General features: G+C 40.6%; 1 protein-coding gene and 1 long non-coding RNA gene across 7 annotated transcripts in view; both read left to right on the top strand.

The window, feature by feature from the left end:
• znf462 (zinc finger protein 462) overlaps positions 1-27,058 on the top strand; it is an 81,707-nt gene that overhangs the window by 28,736 nt on the left and 25,913 nt on the right. For all 6 annotated transcript variants that reach the window (XM_087300449.1, XM_087300446.1, XM_087300447.1 and 3 more), the window contains exons 2-3: positions 20,380-20,633; positions 20,988-26,350. In XM_087300449.1, the coding sequence (XP_087156575.1) occupies positions 20,411-20,633; positions 20,988-26,350 (5,586 nt within the window). In that variant the 5' untranslated portion in view covers positions 20,380-20,410. The remainder of the gene's footprint in view (positions 1-20,379; positions 20,634-20,987; positions 26,351-27,058) is intronic.
• The window catches only part of LOC147838672 (uncharacterized), a 49,652-nt gene continuing 25,913 nt past the window's right edge, over positions 3,320-27,058 (top strand). The window contains exon 1 of the long non-coding RNA XR_015519823.1: positions 3,320-3,445. This is a non-coding gene — a long non-coding RNA (uncharacterized LOC147838672). The remainder of the gene's footprint in view (positions 3,446-27,058) is intronic.

Below are 27,058 nucleotides of genomic sequence, written 5' to 3'. Positions count from 1 at the left end.
GTTTTTTCAATAGGAAGAGGGTCATGTGACACACCAAACATATTGGGAATGAAATCGGCAGTGAAAGCCCAGACAGCAGCTGAAATCTCTCTGTAGTTCTTCAGCAACCCTCTGATCTTCCTCAGTGTAAATGAAGATCAGCTGCTTCAGTCCAACATCTACATTAGCAGGAGGATGAAGATCAAACCAGGGTGGACATTTCAGGAGAGCAATGTTCAAAACACAGCCAAGGAGACTCTCAGATGCTTACAGAGGAAGAAAATCAAGCTGTAGAATGGCCCAGCCAATCACCTGATGCAAATCTGATAGAGAATACAGAATAAAGCTCAGATTTGATAGACGAGACCCACAGAAGCATCAAGATTTGGACACTCTGTTGAAGTCTGAGAAGCTCACACCTGAGCAATGCACGAGGCTTCATTCTCCATATGAGAGGCGACTTTACGCACATTTGGAAATATGTTTCCTGAGAAAAATGGTGACGTGTTCAATACTTAATTGCCCCACTGTGTGTGTGTGTGCAGTATGTGTATGTGTGTGTGTATATATATATATATATATATATATATATGTATACGTGTCTGTATATATGTGTGTCAGATCAGATCAGACTGTGAGAATCATCACACACTTCCTCATCTGAGACACACACACACACACACACACACAACGAGTGCTATGAGGAACTGTAAAAACTGAGCGTCTGCGTTTCCTCTTCTGCTCTTCATCTCCATCTTCTGGAGCTCTGTGTGTGTGTGTGTGTGTGTGTGTGTGTGTGTGTGTGTGTGTGTGTGTGTGTGTGTGTGTGTGTGTGTGTGTGTGTTTCTCCAGATCATCACTTCAGGGTTATTTCAGCAGCATTGTGTGTTTATGAGGGCTAATTTAACCCAGATTAACTCTTGAGGAAACTCACACTCAGGTCGAGACGCTGGTGAACGAACCCTGCCTCGAGCCGACGGATCACTCAGAGATATCACGAGTTATATCTGCATAGATCATGATGGAGAGATACGAGGATGCTTCAGTGAATATGGAGTAAAGTTTAAGACTGTATTATTTACACTTATTTATTCAGCAGATGCGTTTATTCAGAGTGACTCGAGTGTTGTTGCAATAGAGGCTGAAGCTTTTTCACAATATACAGTATTTCAGTATTGACATTGACTGCAATAAAAGTAACGGATAATAATAATAGCTGTGTTACCATAGCAACTGTAGAATCACCACAACAGATCAATCAGAGTAGTTGCTGTTACCATAGCAACTGTTGAATCACAACAAGAGATCAAAGTAGTTGTGGTGTTACCAAAGCAACTGTACAATCAATCGCTGTTGATGTTGTAGTTACCATAGCAACTGTAGAATCACCACAACAGATCAATCAGAGTAGTTGTTGTTGCTACCATAGCAACTGTAGAATCACAGCAAGAGATCAAAGTAGTTGTTGTGTTACCAAAACAACTGTAGAATCACCACAACAGATCAAAGTAGTTGAGTTACCATAGCAACTGTAGAATCACCACAACAGATCAATTACTGTAGTTGTTGTGTTACCATAGCAACTGTAGAATCACCACAACAGATCAAAGTAGTTGAGTTCCCATAGCAACTGTAGAATCACAACAACAAATTCATTCAAGTGCTTCACTGTAGTGTAGTTCATAAACACTATGTTAGTGACTATAAATCACTATAGTATTTTCTCCTGAGGGATCTGCATGCAGATTTGAGTAATGTTGAGTGATGTTGAGTATCAGCTTGTTTGGCGTCTCTGTCTGCTTCTCCAGAAGGACATTGGTGTGGCAGGAGTCTGTCCATCGACCCTGTCCTGTGTTTTACATAATGTGTTCCATAAGCTTATATAACTGAGAAAAAGCTGAGCTCAGACACACACACACACACACACACACACACACACACACACACAATCCCAAACCACATGCTGAAGATTCCTGTTCCTCTGTCTGACGGACACTGACTGAACAACCTGATCTTCCCTTGCTGAAGCTCCAGACGCTGTAAAAGCAGAAACACACATTCACTGAGAGCACGTTCATTCATTCTGGTACAGAAATCTGGCATAAATCACAGTATTTGAAAAGCGAAATGATCAATACTGACACAATTGTGAACTATAATTTAAATTAGAGTCACAGTTATCACATAAATATAAAGCAGCATATCAGTTTCTGACAATGACGATACTTTAATAAACAGAAATTCTCTCTGTTTTCAAGTCGATGTTTTACAGTTGAAATTAGTAAACCAAATTTGCAATTGTTCCAGTCATGAACACCACCACCATTTAACTTCACAAAGTGGCTTAATCGTCTCTGAAAGAGACTTTTCACACAATCCAAAATAAATAATCCAACCTAAGTGTCAAATGGCAGTACTAATAACACATATTACACATTTAAAGAATTAGTAAATTCATATTTAATTAAGTGAATGCAACTTTGGCTAATGTTAGAGAATATTTACTAAAATTAACAAAAATCTCAATTATTCCATTGGAAGTACATTTTTTTGTGATTGTGGAACCATCTGATGTTATTTTAAGGCAAAGTTCACCCAAAAATAAAAGCTCTGTCATCATTTCCTCATCCTCCACTTGTTCCAAACCTGTTTGAGTTTTTCTTCTGTTGAACACAACAGCAGATATGCTGAAGAATGCTGGAAAACCCCTCATTTATTACCAACCATCTTCAACATATCTCAATTCACATACAACAGAAACGCACATCTGATTAGTAATCATTGCAGAAGTGGTGTACAGTAACTAATTACCAATACTCAAACTACTGTAATGGAGCAGTTTTTCTCAGCAATAGTAATTTAGTAAGTAGTTTTAAAGATGTGTACTTCCACTTTCCCTTGAGTATATGTTTATTGCAGTATCTGTACTGTTACTCCATTACTTTCCTTCAGCCTGCAGGCACTACTGTATTTCTTCTCGTCTATGGGGATTAGAAAAATCAGTGCTGTGATTCCTGACCAATCAGATCACACATAGAAGGTAAAACACATTATATTGAACTACCTCAAGACATGGAGGGTTTATACATGCAGCAAACTGTTAGGAAGCAATAAAAGATGTCCAAAATCTTTCACGCATTGACCCAGAGATTGTTTAGATGAGGTCACTGATGAGAAGATGACGGATGCTTACTGTATGATGACTGAAATTGTCTTAAAGACCCAGCAGACACAAGATGTCAACATTAAATCAGATTGACGTTGTACTCTAACATCATGGGAATGTTGCATTTTGTCTGGAAAATTGAGTTAACATCAGAACTCAACATCAGGCCAACATCCAACCTAAAATTATCCAAATATCAACGTCTAATGATGTTACAGCTTGACACTTTGTGGATGTTACCACTATGACGTCTATCAGATGTTGGATTTTGGTCGTCATACCTGATGAATAAATGTTAGTGTGATATATTAGTGTGATGTCGGCTCGACTTTGGATTTTAGTCACTTTATAACAACCTAAAATCAACCAAATATCAACGTCATTTAAAGTCATTATTGGCAATTAAAATAACATTGTCTTCAGACGCTGGCGTTGATTTCTGGTCACTTAAACTTAAATCTAACCTAATATTAAGGTCTTATGATGTTGTGTGTCTGCTGGACAATAACTAAATGCACTACAGAATGTTACGTTTACACACATGTACAAATTAGATGTAAACACATCAGCTTTTCACAGCGTAATACTCACTACTTTTGAGTCCTTTTGAAAGGTCTTTTTACTCATGCTTTGAGTAATATTTACAGCAGACACTTTTACTCTACTGCTCTACATTTTTAGGCAAGTAATGGTGATTTTATCTGAGTATGATTTTTCAGTACTATTTCCACCACTGCATTGGAGAGTGAGTAAATGGCAAAGCAAATTTCCTTTATTGGGTGAACTGTCCCTTTAAGAATGTGTATTTGAGAATTCACATTATTCGTGAGCGTCTTCATCTGTAAAACTCTTTCAGTTTAGTCTTGTTAACTAAATACATTCCTCATCTGGTGTGACCACACTTTACTTTGACCATAGATACATCTTTGCACCATTTTTGAGAAGGTTTGAAGGGAGTTTGTTCATCTTGGAGAAGTTTTAACGTTCATGGATCCAAAAAGTGTAAAGTTTCAAAAAGCATTTCAGAATAGGCGTACAGTATTTGTGAAGCATCTACTCTTAAGCAGACCACAGTACATCACTCTGAGGTCAATCTTATTATTTTTTGGCAGAACTTTTAGCAAGCCGAAATTAGTGTGCACATTTTAAAAGCGTTAAACTCTGTTCATGTAATCAGGGTAAATATGACTAGGTTTTGGCTGTGGGGTTGTATCATGTGTGATCGGTTGTTCATTTGTTAATCACCGCATTGATGAGAGCAGCTCAGATGTGTGTGTGGTCAATCAGAGTGGGAATATTCCTGTGGTTGAGGATCAAACCGCTCGTGTTGGCTTGTTCAGCTCTTTTACAGCCGGTCGATCAGCCGGTTGGAGATTAACAAACGTCTGTAGACTTTGGAATCTGCAGAACGGGCCACGGACACGGAAAAGTCTTGCAGGTGTCCAGGTGCTGCTGTTGTTTTTTTCCTATCTCTCCCCTTTGCTCGTCTTCCTCGTTCTTTCCTCAAGGCTGCAGATGTTTCTGAGCTCTGAAAGAGGGAAGTTCAGGCATGCTTCACATTTTTAGAGCTCTTTGTGTGAAGCTTTAGTTCCTCAAAGCCTGTTTTCAGCTTGTGAGAGACTCTTGAGTCAGTCCTGCTGAACTGCTTGAGTCTGCCAGTTAGTGGTTAAACAGGGTCAGATGCACTTATAATGGAAGAACATGTTATCATGACTTGTTTTTTTTTGGGTTGTAAAACAAATAATACAATATATGCTGTTCACATTTACATTTATACACTATAATCTCTCAACCCTGAAGTGTTTGAGTTTAGTGGCGTCACAAATGAAACACTAATTTTTTTTATATAAATGGAATTTCAAACCATTTCCAAATTGGTGTTTAACGGTTACCTAATGACTGAAATAAATGACCAGACCAACAAATAGCACCTGTCCTGATGATGGAATCACCTCCATTGGATTTTGCACAATCAAAATAAAGTAATACAAATTTAGCAGTCGATCGCCCCTCCCATTAATCTGTAGAGCATCTTTTTTATCATCAGCTCCTCCCCTTCATCAAAAGCTCCTCATTTCTTCTGTAGCCCCTCCCCTTTGTCATCAGCTCCTCTCCTTCATCAAAAGCTCCTCATTTCTTCTGTAGCCCCTCCCCTTTGTCATCAGCTCCTCCCCTTCATCAAAAGCTTCTCATTCTGTTGCCCCTCCCCTTTATCATCAGCTCCTCCCATTCATCAAAAGCTCCTCATTTCTTCTGTTGCCCCTCCCCTTTGTCATCAGCTCCTCCCCTTCATCAAAAGCTTCTCATTCTGTTGCCCCTCCCCTTTATCATCAGCTCCTCCCTTTCATCAAAAGCTCCTCATTTCTTCTGTAGCCCCTCCCTTTTGTCATCAGCTCCTCCCCTTCATCAAAAGCTCCTCATTTCTTCTGTTGCCCCTCCCCTTTGTCATCAGCTCCTCCCCTTCATCAAAAGCTCCTCATTTCTTCTGTTGTCCCTCCCCTTTGTCATCAGCTCCTCCCCTTCATCAAAAGCTCCTCATTCTGTAGCCCCTCCCCTTTGTCATCAGCTCCTCCCCTTCATCAAAAGCTCCTCATTTCTTCTGTAGCCCCTCCCCTTTGTCATCAGCTCCTCCCCTTCATCAAAAGCACCTCATTCTGTAGCCCCTCCCCTTTGTCATCAGCTCCTCCCCTTCATCAAAAGCTCCTCATTTCTTCTGTAGCCCCTCCCCTTTGTCATCAGCTCCTCCCCTTCATCAAAGCTCCTCATTTCTTCTGTAGCCCCTCCCCTTTGTCATCAGCTCCTCCCCTTCATCAAAGCTCCTCATTTCTTCTGTAGCCCCTCCCCTTTGTCATCAGCTCCTCCCCTTCATCAAAGCTCCTCATTTCTTCTGTAGCCCCTCCCCTTTGTCATCAGCTCCTCCCCTTCAGCCACAGCTCTTCAACTCTCCTTCCACACTACACCACTGAAAAGTGTTCAAAAACGCTAAGTGAAACGCCAGTGTGGATGTGGATCTTTTTACAAATAAACGTATAAGTGTAAACAGGGCCTTAATCTGCAGCTCCTCCTATTCTCTTCATCTTGCTCTATAGTGAGAATGGTGTCAGAATAACGTAATAATTTAGTTTACTCTTGTTGACTAAGTAAAATCATCATCTGTTGTGAGACCACTCTGTACTTGGCCAAAGATCCACCTTTGCACCATTTTTGAGAAAGTTTCCTCGTAGTTTGTTCATCTTGGAGAAGTTTCTACATTGACTCAAATGTGTAAACTTTTAAGATGCATTCCATAAAACATCTAGCCGTCAGCAGACCACTGTACATAATGTACATCAATTTGTGTGAAAACCTCCACCAAATGTGGAATGTTGTGGTTGTTTTTGTTGTTGTTCTTTTGGCAAAAAAGTTTTTATTTGGCAAGCTAGATGTAGTGTGCAAGTAGAGGCTTAGAACAACAGACCTGTGAATATATATATATACATGTGTGTGTGTATATATATATATATATATATATATATATATATATATATATATATATATATATATATATATATATATGCATGCATGCATGCATGTATGTATGTATGTATGTTTATATATATATATATATATATATATATATATATATATATATATATACAGTGTTTACTCTAGGAATTTTTCCAGCTGTGGTGGCAGGCCTTTTTTTTTACACAAATCTACCAAATACCTGTGGCGTTATTTCAATGACAAATGTCGTGAGCACAGTATTAGAAGTCGAGATCGCATTTATGTAACAACCTACATGTACAAGCATATGAATCTCTTTGCTTGCGTGCCGATTTCCTCTGCTCGTGCACAAAACTTCTTGCACACCACCTCAAATATTAGCCGCTTCAAGAGCACGCAGATCTTCTTGTGCGCTCTCAAACAAACGATGCTGAAGTGCGATTTAGTGCGTTTATGTAACGAGTATATCTCCGGCATTTATTAGATTTGCTAGGAGTATTTATGAATTTCTCTAATAGACGTACAGAGTAGCAATAATGCATCCTGAAGTAAAGTGAAACGGTCGTGTTTGCTGGCCTCAAGCATCACACACCTGTCAGTCAGTCAGTCAGCCAATCAGTCAGCTCGTAACCTAAAAGGGTAAACAAATGACGCACAGCACTACTACGGTTACAGAAAAGTTCACGCTGTTATAATTCACTTACCCTTTAATACGTTTTGGTGCGATTATCACCCGCTATTAAAGAAATAAAATGTTTTGAATGAGAAGCTGTAATGTAGCCGTGGCGGGATCAATTTTAGCGTGGCGCCCCGCCATGGAAGAATGAATGTAGCGGAAACCATGATATATATATATATATATATATATATATATATATATATATATATATATATATATATATATATATATATATATATATATATAAATATATATATATATATTCTCTAAAAAATATATATATATTCTCTAAAAAATATATAGTGAAAGTAAAACAAATGATGCTTTAAGCAATATTTTTTTCAGTTTACTCTTGTTCACTCAATAAAATCAGCTTTTGGTTTTTACCACACTTTACTTTGTCCATAGATGCACATTTGCACCATTTTTGAGAAAGTTTGGGGGCAATTTGTCCATCTTGGAGAGTTCCAACATAGTTGACACTTACAAGCCAAGAATATTTTAAAAACTATTTTAAAATGGTAATGTTGATCAAGAATGAACCATTCCAGCATCTTCAGCGCAGCACACTGTAAATATTTTTGGGTGAAAGCTTCTGCTAGATCAGGCATCACCGAACTTGTTCCCGGAGGGTCGGTGTCCTGCAGATTTTAGCTCCAACTCTAATCAAACACACCTGAACAAGTTAATCAAGCTCCTACTAGGTATACTTGAAACACCCAGGCAGGTCTTGTGACGACCGGGGATGACACAAACAACTGGAGGTAAGATCCAACATGCAGGTTTATTCAGCGTCAGGCAAGCAATGGTCAAATCAGGTGTAAACAGGTACGTGCAGGCAAATCCAGAATCGTAATCAATATACAGGCAATAGGTCGTAAGGCAGGCGGCTATATATGAGAACAAGGATAAACAAGGCTAAGATCGAGACACGGGAAAACAAGACTAGGAGGACGCGTTGTAGTGTCATCAACAGATAAACAAGACTCGGCAAACTGGATGGGTGAATGAGTGGCTTAAGTAGTGAGTGCAATCAGTCTCTGACAAGGCTCAGGTGGTGAGAATGTAATCAGTCTAGATGAGTGAGCATGTGTGAGTGTGACCGGAGAGCATGTATGAATATGTAGTCCAGGAGAAGGCGGAAGTGTAGTCCATGGTTTGTTGTGTGGGAGAACCAGTGATCTATGACGAACGATCGCTGGTTATCGTAACAGGTGTGTTGAGGCAAGTTGGAGCTAAACTCTGCAGGGCCCCGGACCTCCAGGACATTGGTGACCCCTGTGCTAGATCTAAAATGGGGATCAATACATCTGGATGTTTTTGAAATGTTCCAATGTTTTTATCACGTTTTTGCAAATGTTAGGAAAGTTTGAGGTCAGTTTGTCAATCTTGGAGAAGTTTCAACATTGATGGCAATCACAAGCCAAAGATGTGAAACAAAAACAACTTTTAAAAGAAGCATTTTGGTGGAGAATCAGCCATTCCAGCCTCTTCAGCACATGCTCCAGCCCCACACCTACTGTAAATGACGTTAGATGAAAGCTCCTGCTGCATGTCAAACATGTGATATGTGTTTTTAATCTATCAAGAACCTTTTAATCTGATCGCCCTGCTATTTTAAAATGTGTTCATGCAAATATTAAGAAAGTTTGTGGAGAGTTTGTCCATTTTAGAGAAGTTTCATCATTAAGCCAAAGATCTAAAACAAACCTTTAAATCAAGCATTCTTATCAATAACCAACCAGTCCAGCCTCAGCACATGCTCCTGTCCCACACCTACAGTAAACGGCACTGACTGAAAGCTTCTGCTGGATGTACAAAAATCTGATGTGTTTTCTGAAACTCCAAGATGTTAAACACGAGGAGCTGAGCTCAGACTGGCATGCAGAGGAGGTTTCCTTTTTCCCTCCTGTGGTTGTGCTGAGCGGTGCAGGCTGAAGGTTTTGGGTGCATTACATCTGCTAGATAGATTTCTGTCAGCTGCTCTCCAGTGGCAGCGAGAGGATCAGATCTGCGAGTCCATGTTACGCTCTGCCTGAACACCTCGGCACACGCTGCTGCTGCTGCTGCTCTTAAAATGGCTGCCCTTGAAGCTCAGAGGATCTGTGGCACTCGCTGGCTGCCAGAGCACATCAAACACTCACAGATTTCAGCCATTAGTCCAGCCGGCCACTAAAGGACCTGCCGCTCAGACCCATGCGCTACTGCAGGCGATTTGCGTGGTTTCAGGAGTGCTGCTTTTATATTTGCACGCATCCCAAGTTGCTGTCACAGACATGCTACTGTCAAGTTCTGAAAGCTTTATTTCTGAATGTTCTGTTCTTTTCAAATGTTCTCATGTTTGGATCATGGTTCTGAAAATATTAAGGGAAGATTCTGTATTTTGGTGATGTTTGGAAACGTGACGTTTGAATGTGCTCTGAACATGTGACATTTAAAAAGAAAAAGAAAAGTTAAGCTTAAATGTTTTCAGGAAAAAGATGAAGATTGTTATGCTAACATGCTTGATAAGTGAAGTTTATTCATAAACTAATTTCGAGAGGAGCACGTGATTATCATTGAATGCTGGTTCTGCATTAGCATACATGATCCACCAATCAGGCCAGTCCAAACCCACTATAAAGAGCCAGGGTTTTTCACTGCAGTCATCTTCGATTTGAAGAATCCCCCCTTCCACCTCTTCACCTATCCCTCGATAGGGCGGCACGGTGGCCCAGTGATTAGCACTGTTGCCTCACAGCAAGAACGTCACCAGTTCTAGTCCTTTAACAGGCTGGTGGTCGTTTCTGTGCATGGTTTGCATGTTCTTCCCGTGCTCGCGTGGGTTTTCCCCGGGTCCAAAAACATGCACAACAAGTGAATTGATCAATCTAAATTTTGCACTACAGTTAATCTCTCACCCTGCAGCACATCTTTTCATAGCATGCAATTTTTAGTCATCAGTTTTTATCAAGGGGGAGTTGTCCAGATCTACCTGAGGTCAAGGCTCCCCTCTCGCCCTGCAAACGGGAGGGAGCTCAGGGCTCAAGGACCTTTTGAGCTCTGGGCTCTCTCCCGGGACAGCATGCCAAACTTGCTTATATCAATCATCAACTAAGTGTGAACTCTTGAATCTTGCTAGAAAAAAATCCAATTGACCAAAGTTTTATGTAGTGGACTGCAGTGAGAATATGAAATAAATAATAATGCTTTAAGCAATTATTTTTCCAGTTTACTCTTGTTAATTTACTAACATCTGCTTTTGGTGTGACCACACTGTACTGTGGCCCAAGATCCACCTTTGCACCATTTTTGAGAAAGTTTCCTTGTAGTTTGTTCATCTTGGAGAAGTTTCAACATTGATGGGTCAAAGGTCTAATCACCAGCTAACTCAAAGCATGCTGAAAGTTCTGTTGTTTTAGCAATGTTTTTATCATGATTATGAAAATATTAAGGGAAGTTTCCGGTTTTTGGTGACATTTGGAAACATGACTTTAGATTGTGCTTTGAACATGTTGTGACATTTAGAAAGTAAAAAAATTATAAGTTAAGCTAAAATGTTTTTTGGAAAAATATGAGGATTGTTATGCTAACATGTTTGATAAACTTGCTAGAAAAAATCCAAAATGTTTTGAACAATTGACCAAAGTTTTATGTAGTGGACTATAGTGAGAATATGAAATAAATAATAATGCTTTAAGCAATTATTTTTCAGTTTACTCTTGTTAACTTACTAAATTCAGCTTTTGGTGTGACCACACTGTACTGTGGCCCAAGATCCACCTTTGCACCATTTTTGAGAAAGTTTCCTTGTAGTTTGTTGATCTTGGAGAAGTTTCTACCTTGATGGCTCAAAAGTCTAATCCCCAGCTGCTGTCATGTTCTGAAAGCTTTACTTCTGAATCTTCTGTTTTTTTAAGAATATTTTTATCATGGTTATGAAAATATTAAGAGAAGATTCCATTTTATGATTTTAGTAACGTTCCGGAATGTGACTTTAGAATGTGCTTAGAACACGTTGTGATATTTTCAGTTGAGCTAAAATGTTTAGGAAAAAGGCTATTTTTAAGATGAGGATTGTAATGCAAACATGTATAACAAACTTGCTAGAAAGTTCTACATAATGCTTGGAAAAAACGACCTGTGAGGTCCTGTGAGAAGTTTTAGGTAGTGCTCTATTGCAAGAATATCAGGGAAAAATGCTTTAAGCAATTATGTTTCAGTTTACTCTTTTTAAGTAAATAAAATCATCTCCTGCTGTGACCACACTGTACGGTGGCTAAAGATCCACCTCTGCACCATTTTTGAGAGTTTCTTAGAGAAGGTTCTACACTGATGGCTCAAATGTAAAAGCATTTTTGAATAAGTGATTCATGAAGCATCTAGTCTTTAGCAAACCACTGTACATACTGTGCATCACTTAAGGTGAGGTCGTCTACCAAATGAGCTTTGTTGTTATTGTTGTTTTGGCAAAAAAGTTTTTATTCGGCAAGCTTGCCTTGGTTTTTCAGTAGGAAAATTCTCCAAAATGCTTAATACAACCAACCTGTAAGAGGTTTTATATAATAACGCTTGTAATAAGCAATTATTTTTCAGCTTACCCTTATCAACTAAATGAAATCATCATCTGTTGTGACCACACTGTACTGTGGCCCAAGTTCCACCTTTGCACCATTTTTGAGAAAGTTTCCTCGTAGTTTGTTCATCTTGGAGAAGTTTCAACATTGATGGGTCAAAGGTCTAATCACCAGCTAACACAAAACTTGTTGCTGTCATATTCTGAAAGCTTTACTTCTGAAAATTCTGTTCTTTTAAGAATGCTTTTATCATGGTTATGAAAATATTAAGGTTAATTTTGGTGACGTTTCGGAAAATGACTTTAGAATGTGCTCTGAACACTTTGAGACAAAGGAGAAAGAATAGTTCAGCTAAAATGTTTTAGAAAAAAGGTTATTTTTTTAGATGAGGTTTGTAAGGCAAACATGTTTGACAAATTTGCTAGAAAATAATCCAAAACACTTGAAATAACCGACCTGTGAAGTCCTGTGAGCAGTTTTATGTAGTACCCGATAGCGGGAATATAATGCTTTAAATGATTATTTTTCAGTTTACCCTTACTAACTAGATAAAATCAGCTCTTGGTGTGACCACACTTTACTTCGACCAAAGATCCACCTTTGCACCATTTCTGAGAAAGTTTGCAGGTAGTTTGTTCAGTTTAGAATAAGGGATTCATGAAGCATCTTGTCTTTACCAACCACTGTGCATCATTTGGGTGAAGTCGTCTACCAAATGTGCTTTGTTGTTGTTGTTGCTGCGTTTGTTTTGGAAAAAAAGTTTTTATTCGGCAAGCTTGCTTTGGTTTTTTTAGTGGGAAAATTCCCCAAAATGCTTAAAACATCCAACCTGTGAGAGATTTCATATAATAACTCTTTAAACTGTTATTTTTCAGTTTACCCTCATCAACTAAATAAGTGTAAGTAAGTAGGTGAGCACACTTTACTTTGGCTTAAGATGCACATTTGCACCATTTTTGAGAAAGTTTCCTTGTTGTTTGTTTGTCTTGGTGAGGTTTCAACATTGATGGCTCAAAAGTGAAATGTTTTTGTGTAGCATCTAGCCTTTAGCAGACCACTGTACATACTGCACATCTCTCTAAATGAAAACATTTGCCAGGTTTTTCTTTAGGCGTTGTTTTGTAATGTTCTCAATGTTAAATGATTGTTATTGTGGTTATACAATTATTAAGGGAAGACTCCATTTGAAGATGTTGCTGACATGGCTTTTGAATGTGCCCTTGAAAACACTAACAATTAAGAGTTTTTGTCTTGTTTCTAGTCCAAATATCTAAAAATGAAGTGATTTTTATTTATTTAAAACAAGCAAAGTAATGTTGTTTTGCTTTTAAATACAAGTTTTTAGTTTCCCCATTCGCTGATTATTTTGTTTTAAGGAAAACGTTGACTCTCAATACAACACATTATTTTTGCTTGCCTAGAAAATGCTTCATGATTTAAGAATTTTTAGATATTTGGACTAGAAACAAGACAAATCTCTGAGTAGGAAAGGCATTTTTTAAAGTCAGCTTAATTGAATGTCCAACCAAAGTGTTTTAGGAAGTTCTTTTTAAAGATTTATGCCATCATTCTAGTAGTTTTCTGTTCATAACTTCATAAGCCTTATCGAAGGTTCCCAGTTCTCTCAGGATGATCCAGATGATTGTATTTGTGTTAGAGTTGCTCAGAAAAGCAGGATCAGATCCGGGCGCAGCTGAAACTGGAGCTCCAGACACAATGGAGGATCTGCCCTGGGACACTGGCGGTGTTGTTCAGCAGGAGGCCTGAAACCGGTGTCTGATTTTACACTTTCAGGCCACAGGTGATAAGCAGAGGTGTGAGAGAGCTCCGGTGTCTTCATTTCCTTCTCATCTAGCAGAAATTCCTGCCGTTCAGCCATCAAACCTGTTTTTCTCTGCTGCCGTGAGATCAGTGTAGCGTCAGGATGAATACAGCTTGAGCATATTTGGTGATTTTGGTTAAACATTTATGCATCGTCTGTGGTTGAGAGAGTACTGAAGAATATACTCAAGTAAAAGCACCATTGCTTGCCAATAAATGTAGTGTAATTAGAGTAAAAGTCTACTACTCAATGTACAGTGCTCTGCTTAAATCAGTACACTGCACTTTGAAGATCAGTATTTGTATCCATGTCTCTGTGTACATAGCCAATATATTTATTTGGGTGTTGCCAAGTTCTTCAGAGTAGTTACTACGGTGTTCTGAGAGGTGATTAGGGTCGTTTCAATGGTTGCTAGATGGTTGCTAAGGTCATCTTAAAGGTTGCTAAGTTGTTAGGTGTTTGCCAGGGTTTAAGTGGTTGCTTGGGTATTTCTAGGGATTTCTTATGGTGTTCTGAGTGGTTGCTAAGATGTTTTGAGAGGGGATTTGGGTGGTTTGAATGGTTGCCAGGGTTTAGGTGGTTGCTAGGGTATTCTGAGAGGTTTCTGGGTATTTCCCAGGGAGTTCTGAGTGGTTGCTAAGATGTTTTGAGAGGGGATTTGGGTGGTTTGAATGGTTGCCAGGGTTTAGGTGGTTGCTAGGGTATTCTGAGAGGTTTCTGGGTATTTCCCAGGGGGTTCTGAGTGGTTGCTAAGATGTTTTGAGAGGTGACTTGGGTGATTTAAGTGGATGGTGGGTGGTTCCTAAGGTGTTCTGAGAGATTGCTAGATGGTTGTTAGGTGTTTTTCAGGGTGTAGGTGGTTGCTAGGGGTTCTGGGTGATTTCTAGGCAGATGCTAGGGTCTTCTAAACAATTTAAGAAGTCTTGAGAGGTGGTTGGAGGGCAGTTCCTAAGGTGTTTTGGGAGGTTGCTAAATGGTTGCTAAGTTGTTTTTAGGTGTGTGCCTGGGTGTTGGGGGTTGCTAGGGTGTCCTGAGTGGTTTCTAGGCAGTTGCTAGGGTGTTCTAAGAGGTGGCTTGGGTGGTTTCTAAGATATTTTGAGAGGTTGCTAGATGGTTTCTAAGTTGTAAGTTGTTTGCCACATTGTAGGTAGTTGCTAGGATGTTCTGAGTGGTTTCTAGGTAGTTGCTAGGGTGTTCTGAGAGATTTCTAAATCTTGAGAGGTGCCTTGGGTGGTTTGAGTGGTTAGAGGGCGGTTCCTAAGGTGTTATGAAAGGTTGTTAGATGTTTGCTAAGTTGTTGTTAGGTTTTTGCCAGATTGTAGGTGGTTGCTAGGGTGTTCTGTGTGGTTTCTATGCAGTTGCTAGGTTGTTCTGAGTGGTTGCTAATATGTTTTTAGAGGTGTCTTGGGTGGTTTAAGTGATTGGAGGGCAGTTCCTATGGTGTTCTGAATGGTTGCTTAATTGTTGTTAGGTGTTTGCCAGATTGTATGAGGTTGCTAGGGTGTTATGAGTGATTTCTAGGCAGTTGCTAGGGTGTTCTAAACAATTTCTAAGAAGTCTTGAGCTGTGACTTGGGTGGTTTGAGTCCTTGGAGAGCAGTTGCTAAGGTGTTTTGAGAGGTTGCTAGATGGTTAATAAGTTGTTGATGGGTGTTAAGGGGGTTGTTGGGCTGTTCTGTTGGGTCTAGGTATTTTCTAGGGTGTTCTGAATGGTTGCTAAGATGTTTTGAGAGGTGACTTGGGTGGTTTGAGTGGTTGGAGGGTGGTTCCTAAGGTGTTCTGAGAGGTTGCTAAGTTGTTGTTAGGTGTTTGCCAGGGTTTAGTTGGTTGCTAAGGTGTTCTAAGTGGTTTCTAGGCAGTTTCTACAGTCTTCTGAGTAGTTGCTAAGATCTGTTGAGAGGTGGTTTGAGTGGTTGGTAGGCAGTTGGTAAAGTGTTGTGAGAGGTTGTTAGTAGTTGTGAAGTTGTTGCTAGGATGTGGGTAGTTGCTAGGCTGTTCTGAGTGGATTCTAGGCAGTTGCTAGGGTGTTCTGAGTGGTTGCTACAATGTTTTGAGAGGTGACTTCGGTGGTTTGAGCGGTTGCTAGACAGTTGGCAGGTTGTTGCTAGGGTGCTCGCCACAGTTTTGATGGTTGCTAGAGTGTTCTGCGTGATTTTTAGGCAGTTGCTAGGGTGTTCTGAGTGGTTGCTAGGTAGTTGCTGAAGTGTTTGGAGTTGTTGCTAGGTGGTTGCTGAGGTGTTCTGAGTGATTCACACTAAAATAATGGTTGGTGTGAAGCAACCAGGATTTGATTGGACCATGCACAGAAGGCTCAGGAGTATTGTTTTTCCACATTTTTATCATCACATGATCTGTTCCAATCACATGACTTTACTGATGCACATGCTGGGGTTTCTTCAGTGAAAGTGTTTGCATCTTGTTTTCTTATCAGGTATGGTGTTTATTCCACTCAGCTCTGCACATCAGATGTATGTGCAGCCAGTTTTGAGAATTGATGCACATGTTGGTGTCTCCATCAAGCATTTTTGGATATGATATTTCAGAAATGCACATAAGAACAGCTGGATGGAAACATGGCTACTGATATTAATCCCAGAAATGGGAAGTGAAAACATTTGAAGGCATTGCATTTCTAGCATGTTCATATTGTATGATCATGCTGCATCAGTCACTTTGAGTTTTAAAAACAATCGCAAATCTTCCTCTTGGCAGTGTTTGAGTCTCCTTTACTGGTAAACTGACTGATTTAGTTTGAAACACCAGTGGAGCAGTGTCGTGCACAGCGCAGTGTGTTCTGTGTGTGTTTTACACTCCTCAAGGTTTTCAGTAATGTGTCGCTCTGCTCTAAACACATAAACACTGGCCTTGACTCTCACCTTTTGCAGAAATCAGCCACAGAACCTGTGAGTCCTGATGAATGAAGCATCTGTGCTGTTGATTTCTGTCAGATCTGCTGCTATAATCACTCACATTTCTGTCCTTGCCACACAGATCAGATGGAGAATAAATCGAGGAAAGAAAAGCAGGTTCACACTCAGAGCATGAAAAGCTGCTTTTATATAGAGAGAAAGGAGGAAGATATGAGACTTGGCACTGCGCCAGGTTTATTATATACGAGTTGACCCATCACACATCTCCCTTTTACATTAATATTCTCTACAGGATGCTTCACAGTCAAAAACTGAAGATCACACACTACACACAAACATGTCAGGGGAAAAATATTAATTACAATTGTAATAGAAAGGAAATATCAAGACACAACATTAAACAGACGATTTAGTTTAAATTTAGTAGTTATTTTATTTTTTATATAAGTTTAAATGTATTCTCTTTCTATTCCTAAAGATGTTCGGTGACCAAACTTCTAATTTAATTCATTTATCTGTTTAATAAAGCGGTTCTGTTTAAATGCACCACAATATATTGCCTATATGCCATTGATAAATTGATAAAAATATATTGATTTTCAAAAAGGGGTGTACTGTGAACTGTATTTATATAATAAGAATATACGATTTGAATTTACCAGAATAGCTTTAGAAAGTCTGGAGCCCTTTTCTAAAATATTTTAAAGAGATACCAATATTTAAAGCATTCATTCATTCATTCATTCATTCTGTCTTTTAGTAATTTATTTATTCAGTCAATTATTCATTCATTCAGTCAATTGTTTAATTGTGAATTTATAAAGTCATTAATTTGATCATTCATTCATTCAATTATTTATTCATTTTTTCTCTTATTCATTCGATTATTTAATCATTCATTCATTCTTATTCAATTGTTTATTCATTAATTCATTCAATTATTTATTTATTCAATGAATTATTCATTTGTCCATTCGTTTGTGTGAGTGTGAATTAATGAAAAAGAATTTAAAAGTACCCATTTTTAAAGCATTCGTTCATTCAATTATTCGGTCATTTAATAAATCATTTGTTCAATTATACATTCATTAATTTAATAAATTATTCATTCAATTTCAATAATTAAATTATTTGTTCATTCAATTTCGCATTCATTAATTTATTCAGTCATTCTTTCAATTATACATTCATTCATTAATTTATTCATTTTTTGTTCATTCAATTTTGCATTCATTAATTTATTAAATTATTCATTGAGTTCACATTCATTAATTTATTAATTCAATTATACATTCATTTACTCAATCATTTGTTTATTCAATTATACATTCATTCATGTATTCATTCAATTATACATTTATTAATTAATTTATTCAATTATTTGTTTATTCAAATTTTCGGTTATTCAATTTTGCATTCATTAATTTATTCAATTATTTATTGTGTTATACATTCGTTAATTGATTTATTCAATTATACATTCATTAATTTATTCAATCATTCATTTATTCAATTATACATTCGGTCATTAATTTGGTCAATTATTTGTTTATTCAATTATATGGTCCTTCATTAATCTCTTCAGTTATTAATTCTACAATTTTCATTCATTCATTTATTTAATTATTCATTCAGTCAGTTATACATTCATTTTTTCAATTATACATTCAATTATCAATTATCTGTTCATTCAATTATACATTAATTTATTGATTAATTCATTTATTCAATCAATTGTACATTCAATTATTCATTTGTTAATTTAATTATTCATTTAATTACACATTCATTCAATTTTCCATTAATTATTCAGTCAGTTATTCATTAATTCATTCACTTATTCAATTCTGCTGCAGATTTTCATCAAAATATTTCTATTGTTTTCTGAAATATTGCAATGTTCCCAATAAATGCAACAGTGATTGAGCATGAGTTTTTGGCAGCTGTCTGTGTGTGCGTGCCTGCGTGTGTGTGTGTGTGTATTAATGAAAAAGTATTGATCAGGGAGCGAATGGTCCTGTGTTTCAGCTGATTGATTGGCACGGCTGCTCTCGGCTGTTCTCGGGTCACAGATATAATAATGCCACACATCCCATAATCCAGCATCTCCGAGCGCTCCTCATCCCTCGGCGGATTCACTCAATCTTATTTCAGAAGAACTCGATGCAATCTGATGAACATGCGGATGTAAATACCGGCCCGGCCCGCGGGTGTGTGTGTGCTTCAGACCAGGCTTATCCCCACCGCATCAAAAAATGGAACAAATCAGCCCATAATCCCTCCTCAGCTATTGTTCCTCAAGCAGACTGACCACTGCACCGAAATACAGACTGAGATTCTTCCGCTGTGTCCCAATTTCAGACGGCTTTTGTCTTTCCGGGAAATGCTTCATAGCGAAGTGCACTTTCTAGACCCCACTGTTCGGACTACAGTTGTTTCTTATAGGGGACGCCTAAATTTATTTGAATAAATTGAATTTTAAGTAGTTTTTTATTATTTATTTAAATTAATTTACTTTTGTTTATTATGATTTTTGTTGGCTTTTTATAGAACATTTTAGTTGTTTAATTTACTTTATTTGGCTATCATTCACTTATGGTGGCGTTGTCAGTCAATTAGGAACTATCAGGTCTTTAGGAACTATCAGGTCTTTAGGAACTATCAGTCCTTTAGGAACTATCAATCCTTTGGGAGCTCTGTCCTTTAGGGAGGAGCTATCAGTCATTTAGGGGTAAAGCTATTACTCATTGAGCGGAGCAATCAGTCATTCAGAAGGCGGGGCTATTAGTTCTTTATGGGCGGGGCTATCAGTCCTTTAGAGGAGGAACTATCAGTCATGTGGGGTGGTGCAATCAGTCCTTTAGGGGGCAGAACTATCAGTCTTTTAGGGGGTGGAGCTATCAATCCTTTAGGGGTGGAGGAATCAGTCTTTTAAGGTGGAGTTATCAGACATTTAGGGCGGAGCTATCAGTACTGTAGGGTGGTGCAATCAGTCCTTTAGGGGTGAGCAGTCAGTTTTTTATGGCATTGCAATCAGTCCTATAGGGTGAAGCTAGCAGTCCTGTAGGGTGAAGCTATCAGTCCTGTAGGGTGGTGCTATCAGTCTTAGGGTGCGGAGCTATCAGTCCTTTGGGACGGAGATATCCATCTTTAGGGTGGAGCTATCAGTCATTTAGGGCGGAGCTATCAGGTGCTATGGGCAGAGCTATGCGGTGCACTCAGTCCTATGAAGTGGAGCTATCAGTCCTGAAGGGTGGTGCTATCAGTCTTTTATGATGAAGCTATCAGTCCTGAAGGGTGGTGCTATCAGTCTTTCAGGGGGCGGAGCTATTATTTCTGTAGAGGGCGGAGCTATCAATCTTTAGGGTGGAACTATCAGTTCTGTAGGGCATTACAATCAGTCCTTTAGGGGGTAGATATATCAATCCTTTAGGGGGCGTAGCTATCAGTCCTTTAGGGGCGGTGCACTCAGTCCTATGGGGTGGAGCTATCAGACCTGAAGGTTGGTGCTATTAGACCTTTAGGGCGGAGCTATCAGTCCTGTAGGCTGGTCTTATCAGTCTTTTAGGGTGGAGCTATCTGTACTGTAGTATGGTGCAATCAGTCGTTTAGGGCGGGCTATAAGGGCGTGTCTCATTTCTGCTCTGTTTGATCTGATACATTTTTTTCTAATTTCCAAATCTTTTTCAAGTGGACGTACGTTACAATAGAGGAAAAAAGAACAATCTTAACTTCTATTTTGTGCTGACGTTTCATTAAGACTTTAGACATTAGTATTCACTTTATACTTGTACTCATCCAGCGGTCTCTCTCTCTCTCCAGGTTTCCCTGATTCTCCAGGGAGTGTTGAGCGATGGAAGGGCTGCAGTGCGATGGCTGTGATTTTCGTGCAGAGTCGTATGAGGAGCTGAAGGCTCACATCCGGGACATCCACACTGCCTTCCTGCAGCCCGCAGAGGTGCAAGACGGAGACGGAGACGAGACCCCGAAACGCTCCAGATCCACATCACTGAGCCAAACTGAGGATGAGGAGGACTCCACCAACCAGGAGAGAGACCCGCTGAAGGAGGAAACAGGTTACCACTATGTTTATTAAAGTCAGGGTTACAATTACTGGGGGGTGGGGGTTGGTTATGGTTTGACTACCCTATATATTGCTTTATCCCCTTTTAAAGACGTTGAAATTAGATGTGGGGTGGGGTGGGGGGTGTCTGGAAAATAGTGTGCACTGATCTGTATCTGCAATAATAATAATATGTTAATAATATTATAAGATGCCTTTCATTGCATGTTGCAGCATCGTCTGTTGTTAGGACACATTTTTAACACTCTGAAAGTACAGAAACTACATCAGAAGAAAGTCATGTTGCACTTCATTCTTGTGTGAAATTGAAGCACTCAACATTTTTCTTTGTCTGTTTATGTTTTAGGTGTCTCCTCCTTTAACAAAGACTTTGGGCACTTCTCCGGTTCAAAGCAAGCCAAACACAACCCGTCAGCAAAACCTTCAAACAAAACCACAGCTCCGTTTTTTCAGTGCAAGTTCTGCGTGCGCTACTTCAGATCCAGCTCTCTTCTTAGTGAGCACACCAGGAAGGTTCATGGTGAAGCAGGCGATGAAAGATCCCTCAAAACTCCCAAGCAGGCCAGCTCTTCAATGCACAATGCAGTAGGAACAGTCTTTTCCTGCCAATATTGCACGTATAAATCCCCACACAGAGCACGGATTCTGAAACACCAGAAGGTGCATCATAAAGAAGCTCCTACAGGCCTCTCAGCTCCCCCTGCTGACGCGGAGGTTCTGGATTTGGACTCTGATGTCTCCTCAATTGAGGAACTAAGTGAAGATTCACCAGGGGATGTAGAACGGCATGTACTGGAGTCTATGATTAAACCCCAATCAAAAGGAGGCTTTAACTGTGAATGGTGTGGCTTTCAGACTTCACAAAGGCAGCAGCTAGCTGATCACATGATGAAGAAACACCGTAACATGGTGAAGATCATGGTGTCTTTGCAGCAACCTAAAGTGCAAGATGGAAGTGCAGGATCCAGCAAATCAGACTCCGCTTCGTCCAGGAGAAGCACTCCAACCTCCAATTTAAACCTGAATGATATAGCGGGCAATGAAAGTTCTTCAGCAAATGCCTCTTCAGTTAAAGGATCTGGCAACGCATCACTTAAGGCCAGTTCAGGGATATCAAGTTTTCAGTACTCACAGCTCACATCAAAAATACCTAACAGCACAGGATCTTCCATACTGTCAGAGAGATCGACTTTCGCCATGTCAGACATATCCAGGTCTGGCATGGATCTCGATGCCAGTGTGCTGAATGATTCCAGAAGCAGTTCAGATGATGAACTCTGTGACATGGATGACGCTAATAACACAGAGTCGGCTAAGGATTCAGCTAAGCTGCTTCTGTCTGAGGAGGATAATGACTTGCTTGAAACAAAAGGAGTTCCATTCAGAAGACACATGAACCGGTTCCAGTGCCCTTTCTGCTCCTTTTTGACCATGCACCGGCGTAGTATTTCCCGTCACATAGAAAACATACATCTATCTGGCAAAGCCACGGTGTATAAATGCGATTCATGCCCCTTTCTTTGCACCAACCCACTGAAACTTGACGCGCACAAGCAATGTCACAGTGGGTCTTCCGAATGGGACACCATGGACCTGACTAGTGGAAGTCCTGAAGGTCAAGCCGAATGCTCCGAGCCGGTGAATGGAGGAAACGGCAGCTCCAAAATCAATGGGAAAAAGTCCAGTGGAGGGGAGGAGCAACAGGGTCCTCACCGGTGCTCACTGTGCAACTTCTCCACCATCACACTCAAAGGTCTACGTGTCCACCAGCAACACAAACACTCATACTGTGATGGAACACAAGTCCCTGGCCAAGAGGGTTTATCCACTGAGCAGCAAGATTCTGAATCCGAGTCTTGTGGTTCCACAAGCTTTGTACAAAAAACTCAAACCTCAATTCTTGGATTTTCAACCAAGAAGCACCTTATTGGGAAGACTGCAAGAAAGTCCATAAACGATTTGCCCTTAGATCTCTCTCCCGTCAAAAAACGGACAAGGATTGATGAAATTGCAAATAATCTCCAGAGCAAGATTAGTCAAAGCCAGCAGCATGAAGATGTGATCAACCTCGAGGAGATGGATGATGATGTTGAGGAGAATGGCAATCACATTGATGCAGAAGCAAGCAAAGACAGAGATTCGTCTAATGCTCGAAGCCAGCACTACATGTTCAACACTCAGCACCTTCATGGTAGGAATTCTGGAGGTCTTCCAACAGAACGTGGTGTTGGGAAAAGAAAGCGAAGCCTGCAGTCTAAACTCAGCTCAAGAAACCTTCCAGTTCAACTAACCATTTCTGATGATGAAGACAGTTACAGTGGCTCCTTGGAGTCTAAACATGCTCAAGATCAAAGCAGTCAAGATGGCAGAGAAATGCACCAGGAGAATGTTGAATACACTGCGGAACCTGGGAACCTGTTCTACTGCAAACACTGCGAGTACCAAAACAAGTCTGCTCGCAGCGTCAGCACACACTACCAGAGGATGCACCCGTACATCAAGTTTAGCTTCAGATACATCCTGGACCCAGAGGATCAGAGCGCAGTCTTCCGATGTCTCGAGTGCTTCATTGAATATAACAACTTTAATGATCTGCACCAGCACTATATGACCCATCATCCAGAAGCAAGCAACGTCTTAAACTTTAACCAGCCAGATCTTGTGTATATGTGTCGTTTTTGTTCCTACACAAGTCCAAATGTGCGTAGCCTGATGCCCCATTATCAAAGGATGCACCCTTCGGTGAAGATCAACAATGCTATGATCTTCTCAAGCTATATGGTCGATCAGCCTCATAAGGGTGCGACTGAGTCGCAAACACTGAGAGAAATCTTGAATTCTGGCCCAAAGAGTTTTAGCTCCACCTCATCTGGGTCCAGATCGTCATCCAGCCCTGCTCTCAAAAGCATTTCCAAAACGCCAGAAGCAAATGCAGAGGTTGAAACACTTCGAGAAAGCCTGGGGGGCAATGTGGTGGTGTATGACTGTGATGTCTGTTCGTTCTCAAGTCCCAACATGCACTCAGTACTGGTCCATTATCAAAAGAAGCATCCCGAGCAAAAGGCCTCATACTTCCGCATACAGAAGACCATGCGGGTCATTTCTGTCGAGCGAGCACAGATGGCCAGCAATTCAACCTACAGCCTGACCAGCACTCCTAAGTCTTCAAACCCCATCCTGCCTGTGCCTCTGGATGAGGATGTTTACTACTGCAAACACTGTGTCTACAACAACCGCTCTGTCGTGGGCGTTCTGGTCCACTACCAAAAGAGGCATCCGGAGATTAAAGTAACAGCAAAGTACATAAAGCAGGCACCTCCAACCCCTGGACTGCTGAAACTCATGGATGAGCTACAAATCGCCCCGCCTAAACAATTTCTGAAGCAGTTTAGCAACAATGGCATTGAAGGGTCTGGTAATTCCAACACTAAAGGAGCATCCGACAAGGGGGAACCAGAAATGCTGTTTTTCTGTCAGCACTGCGACTACGGGAACCGCACTGTGAAGGGGGTGTTGATTCACTACCAGAAGAAACATAGAGACGTGAAGGCCAATGCAGACCTCGTTCGCAGACACACCGCTGTGGTCCAGAGTCAGAGAGAGCGAGCGCAGATGATCCAATCGGGAAGTTCTACGTCCACTTCTACTGTAGCTACTGAAGCTGAAAAATCCAGGTCTTTGCGATCTTTGAAGTGTAGACACTGTCCATACACTTCTCCTTATGTGTATGCCTTGAAGAAGCATCTAAAGAAGGATCATCCTACTGTGAAGGCCACAGCTATGACTATCTTACACTGGGCTTATCAGGACGGCGTGCTGGAGGCTGGTTATCACTGTGAGTGGTGCATCTATTCCCACGCTGAACCAAGTGGGCTGCTCATGCATTACCAAAGACGCCACCCTGAGCACAATGTGGACTACACGTACATGGCCAGCAAGCTGTGGGCTGGTCCTGATTCTTCCACAAGCAGGCAAGCTGGGAATTCTGAAGCAAAGCATTATCAGTGTAGAGATTGCGCCTTTGAGGCATGCTCCATTTGGGACATTACTAACCATTATCAAGCAGTGCACCCTTGGGCCATCAAAGGTGATGAGTCTGTTCTCATCGACATTATCAAAGGAAACAAAGCACCAGATAAGCAGCTCCCACAACAAACCAAAGCACATGCTTCGATGTCCAGTCCGTTCAATAGTCACCATCAGGAAGATGTTGCAGTTGAAATGAATCGGCCACCTCTAGATCGGCAGCCAAATCTATCTCTGTCTGCCACTTCGTCGATCTCAAACAACCCTTACCAGTGCACCGTCTGCTTGTCTGAGTACAATAGTCTTCATGGACTTCTGACCCACTACGGCAAGAAACACCCAGGCATGAAAGTGAAAGCTGCTGACTTTGCTCAGGAAGCGGACATCAACCCTAGCTCGGTTTACAAGTGCAGACATTGTCCCTACGTGAACTCCCGAATACACGGGGTTCTCACACACTACCAGAAACGCCATCCATCAATTAAAGTCACCGCTGAAGACTTTGTTGATGATGTTGAGCAAGTAAACGAGGTGTCGAGTGAGAACGAAGAGCGATCTAAAACCCAGAGGCAAGGCTACGGCGCATACCGCTGCAAGATGTGTCCTTACACACATGGCACTTTAGAAAAACTCAAAATACACTATGAGAAATACCATAATCAGCCTGCTGCAGACATGTTTAAAGCAAGTAACATACAGTCGCCGACTGGAAGGGATGATTTAGTGGCCGAATGCAGCACTAGCAGTCAAGCCGAAGTTCCGGAGGTGTGTGACTATAACGTACCAATTTCCGAAGTCGCAAAAAGCGATAAGCATGCAGTGTTTAAATGTCAGCTGTGCAAATACTTCTGCTCCACCAGGAAGGGCATTGCCCGCCACTACCGTATTAAGCATAATAATGTCCGAGCACAGCCAGAAGGGAAGAATAACGTCTTTAAATGCGCTCTCTGCTCCTACACCAACCCTATCCGCAAAGGCCTCGCGGCACACTACCAAAAACGCCACGACATTGATGCATACTACACACATTGCTTGGCAGCGTCCAAGACTGTGACTGAGAAACCAAATAAAGTGATGTTGCCCCTGGCGTCAGAAGCCGATTCTTCGGGGATGAGCGAGGAGTTACGGCAAGCGGTGGACCGAAGGAAATGTTCGCTTTGCTCCTTCCAGGCTTTCAGCAGGAAGAGTATAGTTTCTCATTACATAAAGCGCCACCCAGGAGTCTTTCCAAAAAAGCAGGCCGCCAGCAAACTGGGCCGATACTTCACTATGATCTACCCCAAGGACGCGGAAGAATCTCCTATAGTGGAGAACGTGGAGATAGTTGAAGTGAAGGATGAGGTGGAGCCTGAAGGAGAGGTCGACTGGCTGCCCTTTAAATGTCTGAAATGCTTCAAACTCTCGTTTAATGCGGAGGAGCTGCTGGTGATGCATTACAACGACTGTCACGACAAGGAACTGAAGCGGGATTTCGTCACCGTCCCGAGCCCTGTAGAAGATGGCACTGAGCTCTACCAATGCACACACTGTGAAATCAAGTTCCTGACTCTTCCAGAACTCAGCATCCATCTCACGAACCACAACGAGGACTTTCAGAAAAAAGCCATGCGGATGGAAAGGAGAAAACAGCTTCAGAGCAAGCAGAAGACGGTCGAGCCGCCGGAAGCCAAACCAGAGATTAAGGTGAGCTTGAACACAGAGTTGGTATATTAGGTCATTTGTAGAATTACTTGAAGATTGCTACAACTATTTGTAAAAGTCATGATAAGTGCTGCCAAATGATTTCCAGTGTGCACCTTGGTGTCAAAACAACACCAGAATCCAACAAAAATAATCAATTTGATGTCCAAACTTTGAAGTCCATTTGACAGACATAGATGCCCTTTTGATCACCAAAATAATGACAAAAAGTATAATAATATATGGAATATTTTATAATCATCTGAAAGCTTCAGTTGCAAACTACAAATCTATATGTATCTGTATAGATCAGGGGTGCCCAGATTTGGTCCAGGAGAGCCGGTGTCCTGCAAAGTGTAGTTCCAACCCCAATCAGACACAACTGGGATAGCTATTCAAGCTCTTACTAGGCTTTCTAGAAACATATGTTCAGATGTTTTGAGGCAAGTTGGAGCTAAAATCTTTAGGTCACCGACCCCCCAGGAACGAGTTCGGGCACCCCTGGTATAGATAAAATCCATGCATGTAAACTACATTGATGTCAAAATGACCATGATCAAAAATGAAATTGCCATCTGACATCAAACAAAAGTCAATTACGTGAAATTATTTGAAGAAATTTGATGTGTTTTTTCACAACAGTGTTATGTAAGTTTTGACATCAAAGTAGTTTACATGCATTGCAGTAATGCAAAATCCAGTGTAACAGTG

Source organism: Danio rerio, chromosome 21, assembly GCF_052040795.2.
Source record: "Danio rerio strain M-AB ecotype USA chromosome 21, GRCz13ab, whole genome shotgun sequence".
In the NCBI taxonomy this organism is placed as follows: Eukaryota; Metazoa; Chordata; class Actinopteri; order Cypriniformes; family Danionidae; genus Danio; species Danio rerio.
The sequence above is the reverse complement of the archived record's forward strand: the minus strand, read 5'-3'. Positions and strand labels throughout refer to the sequence as shown.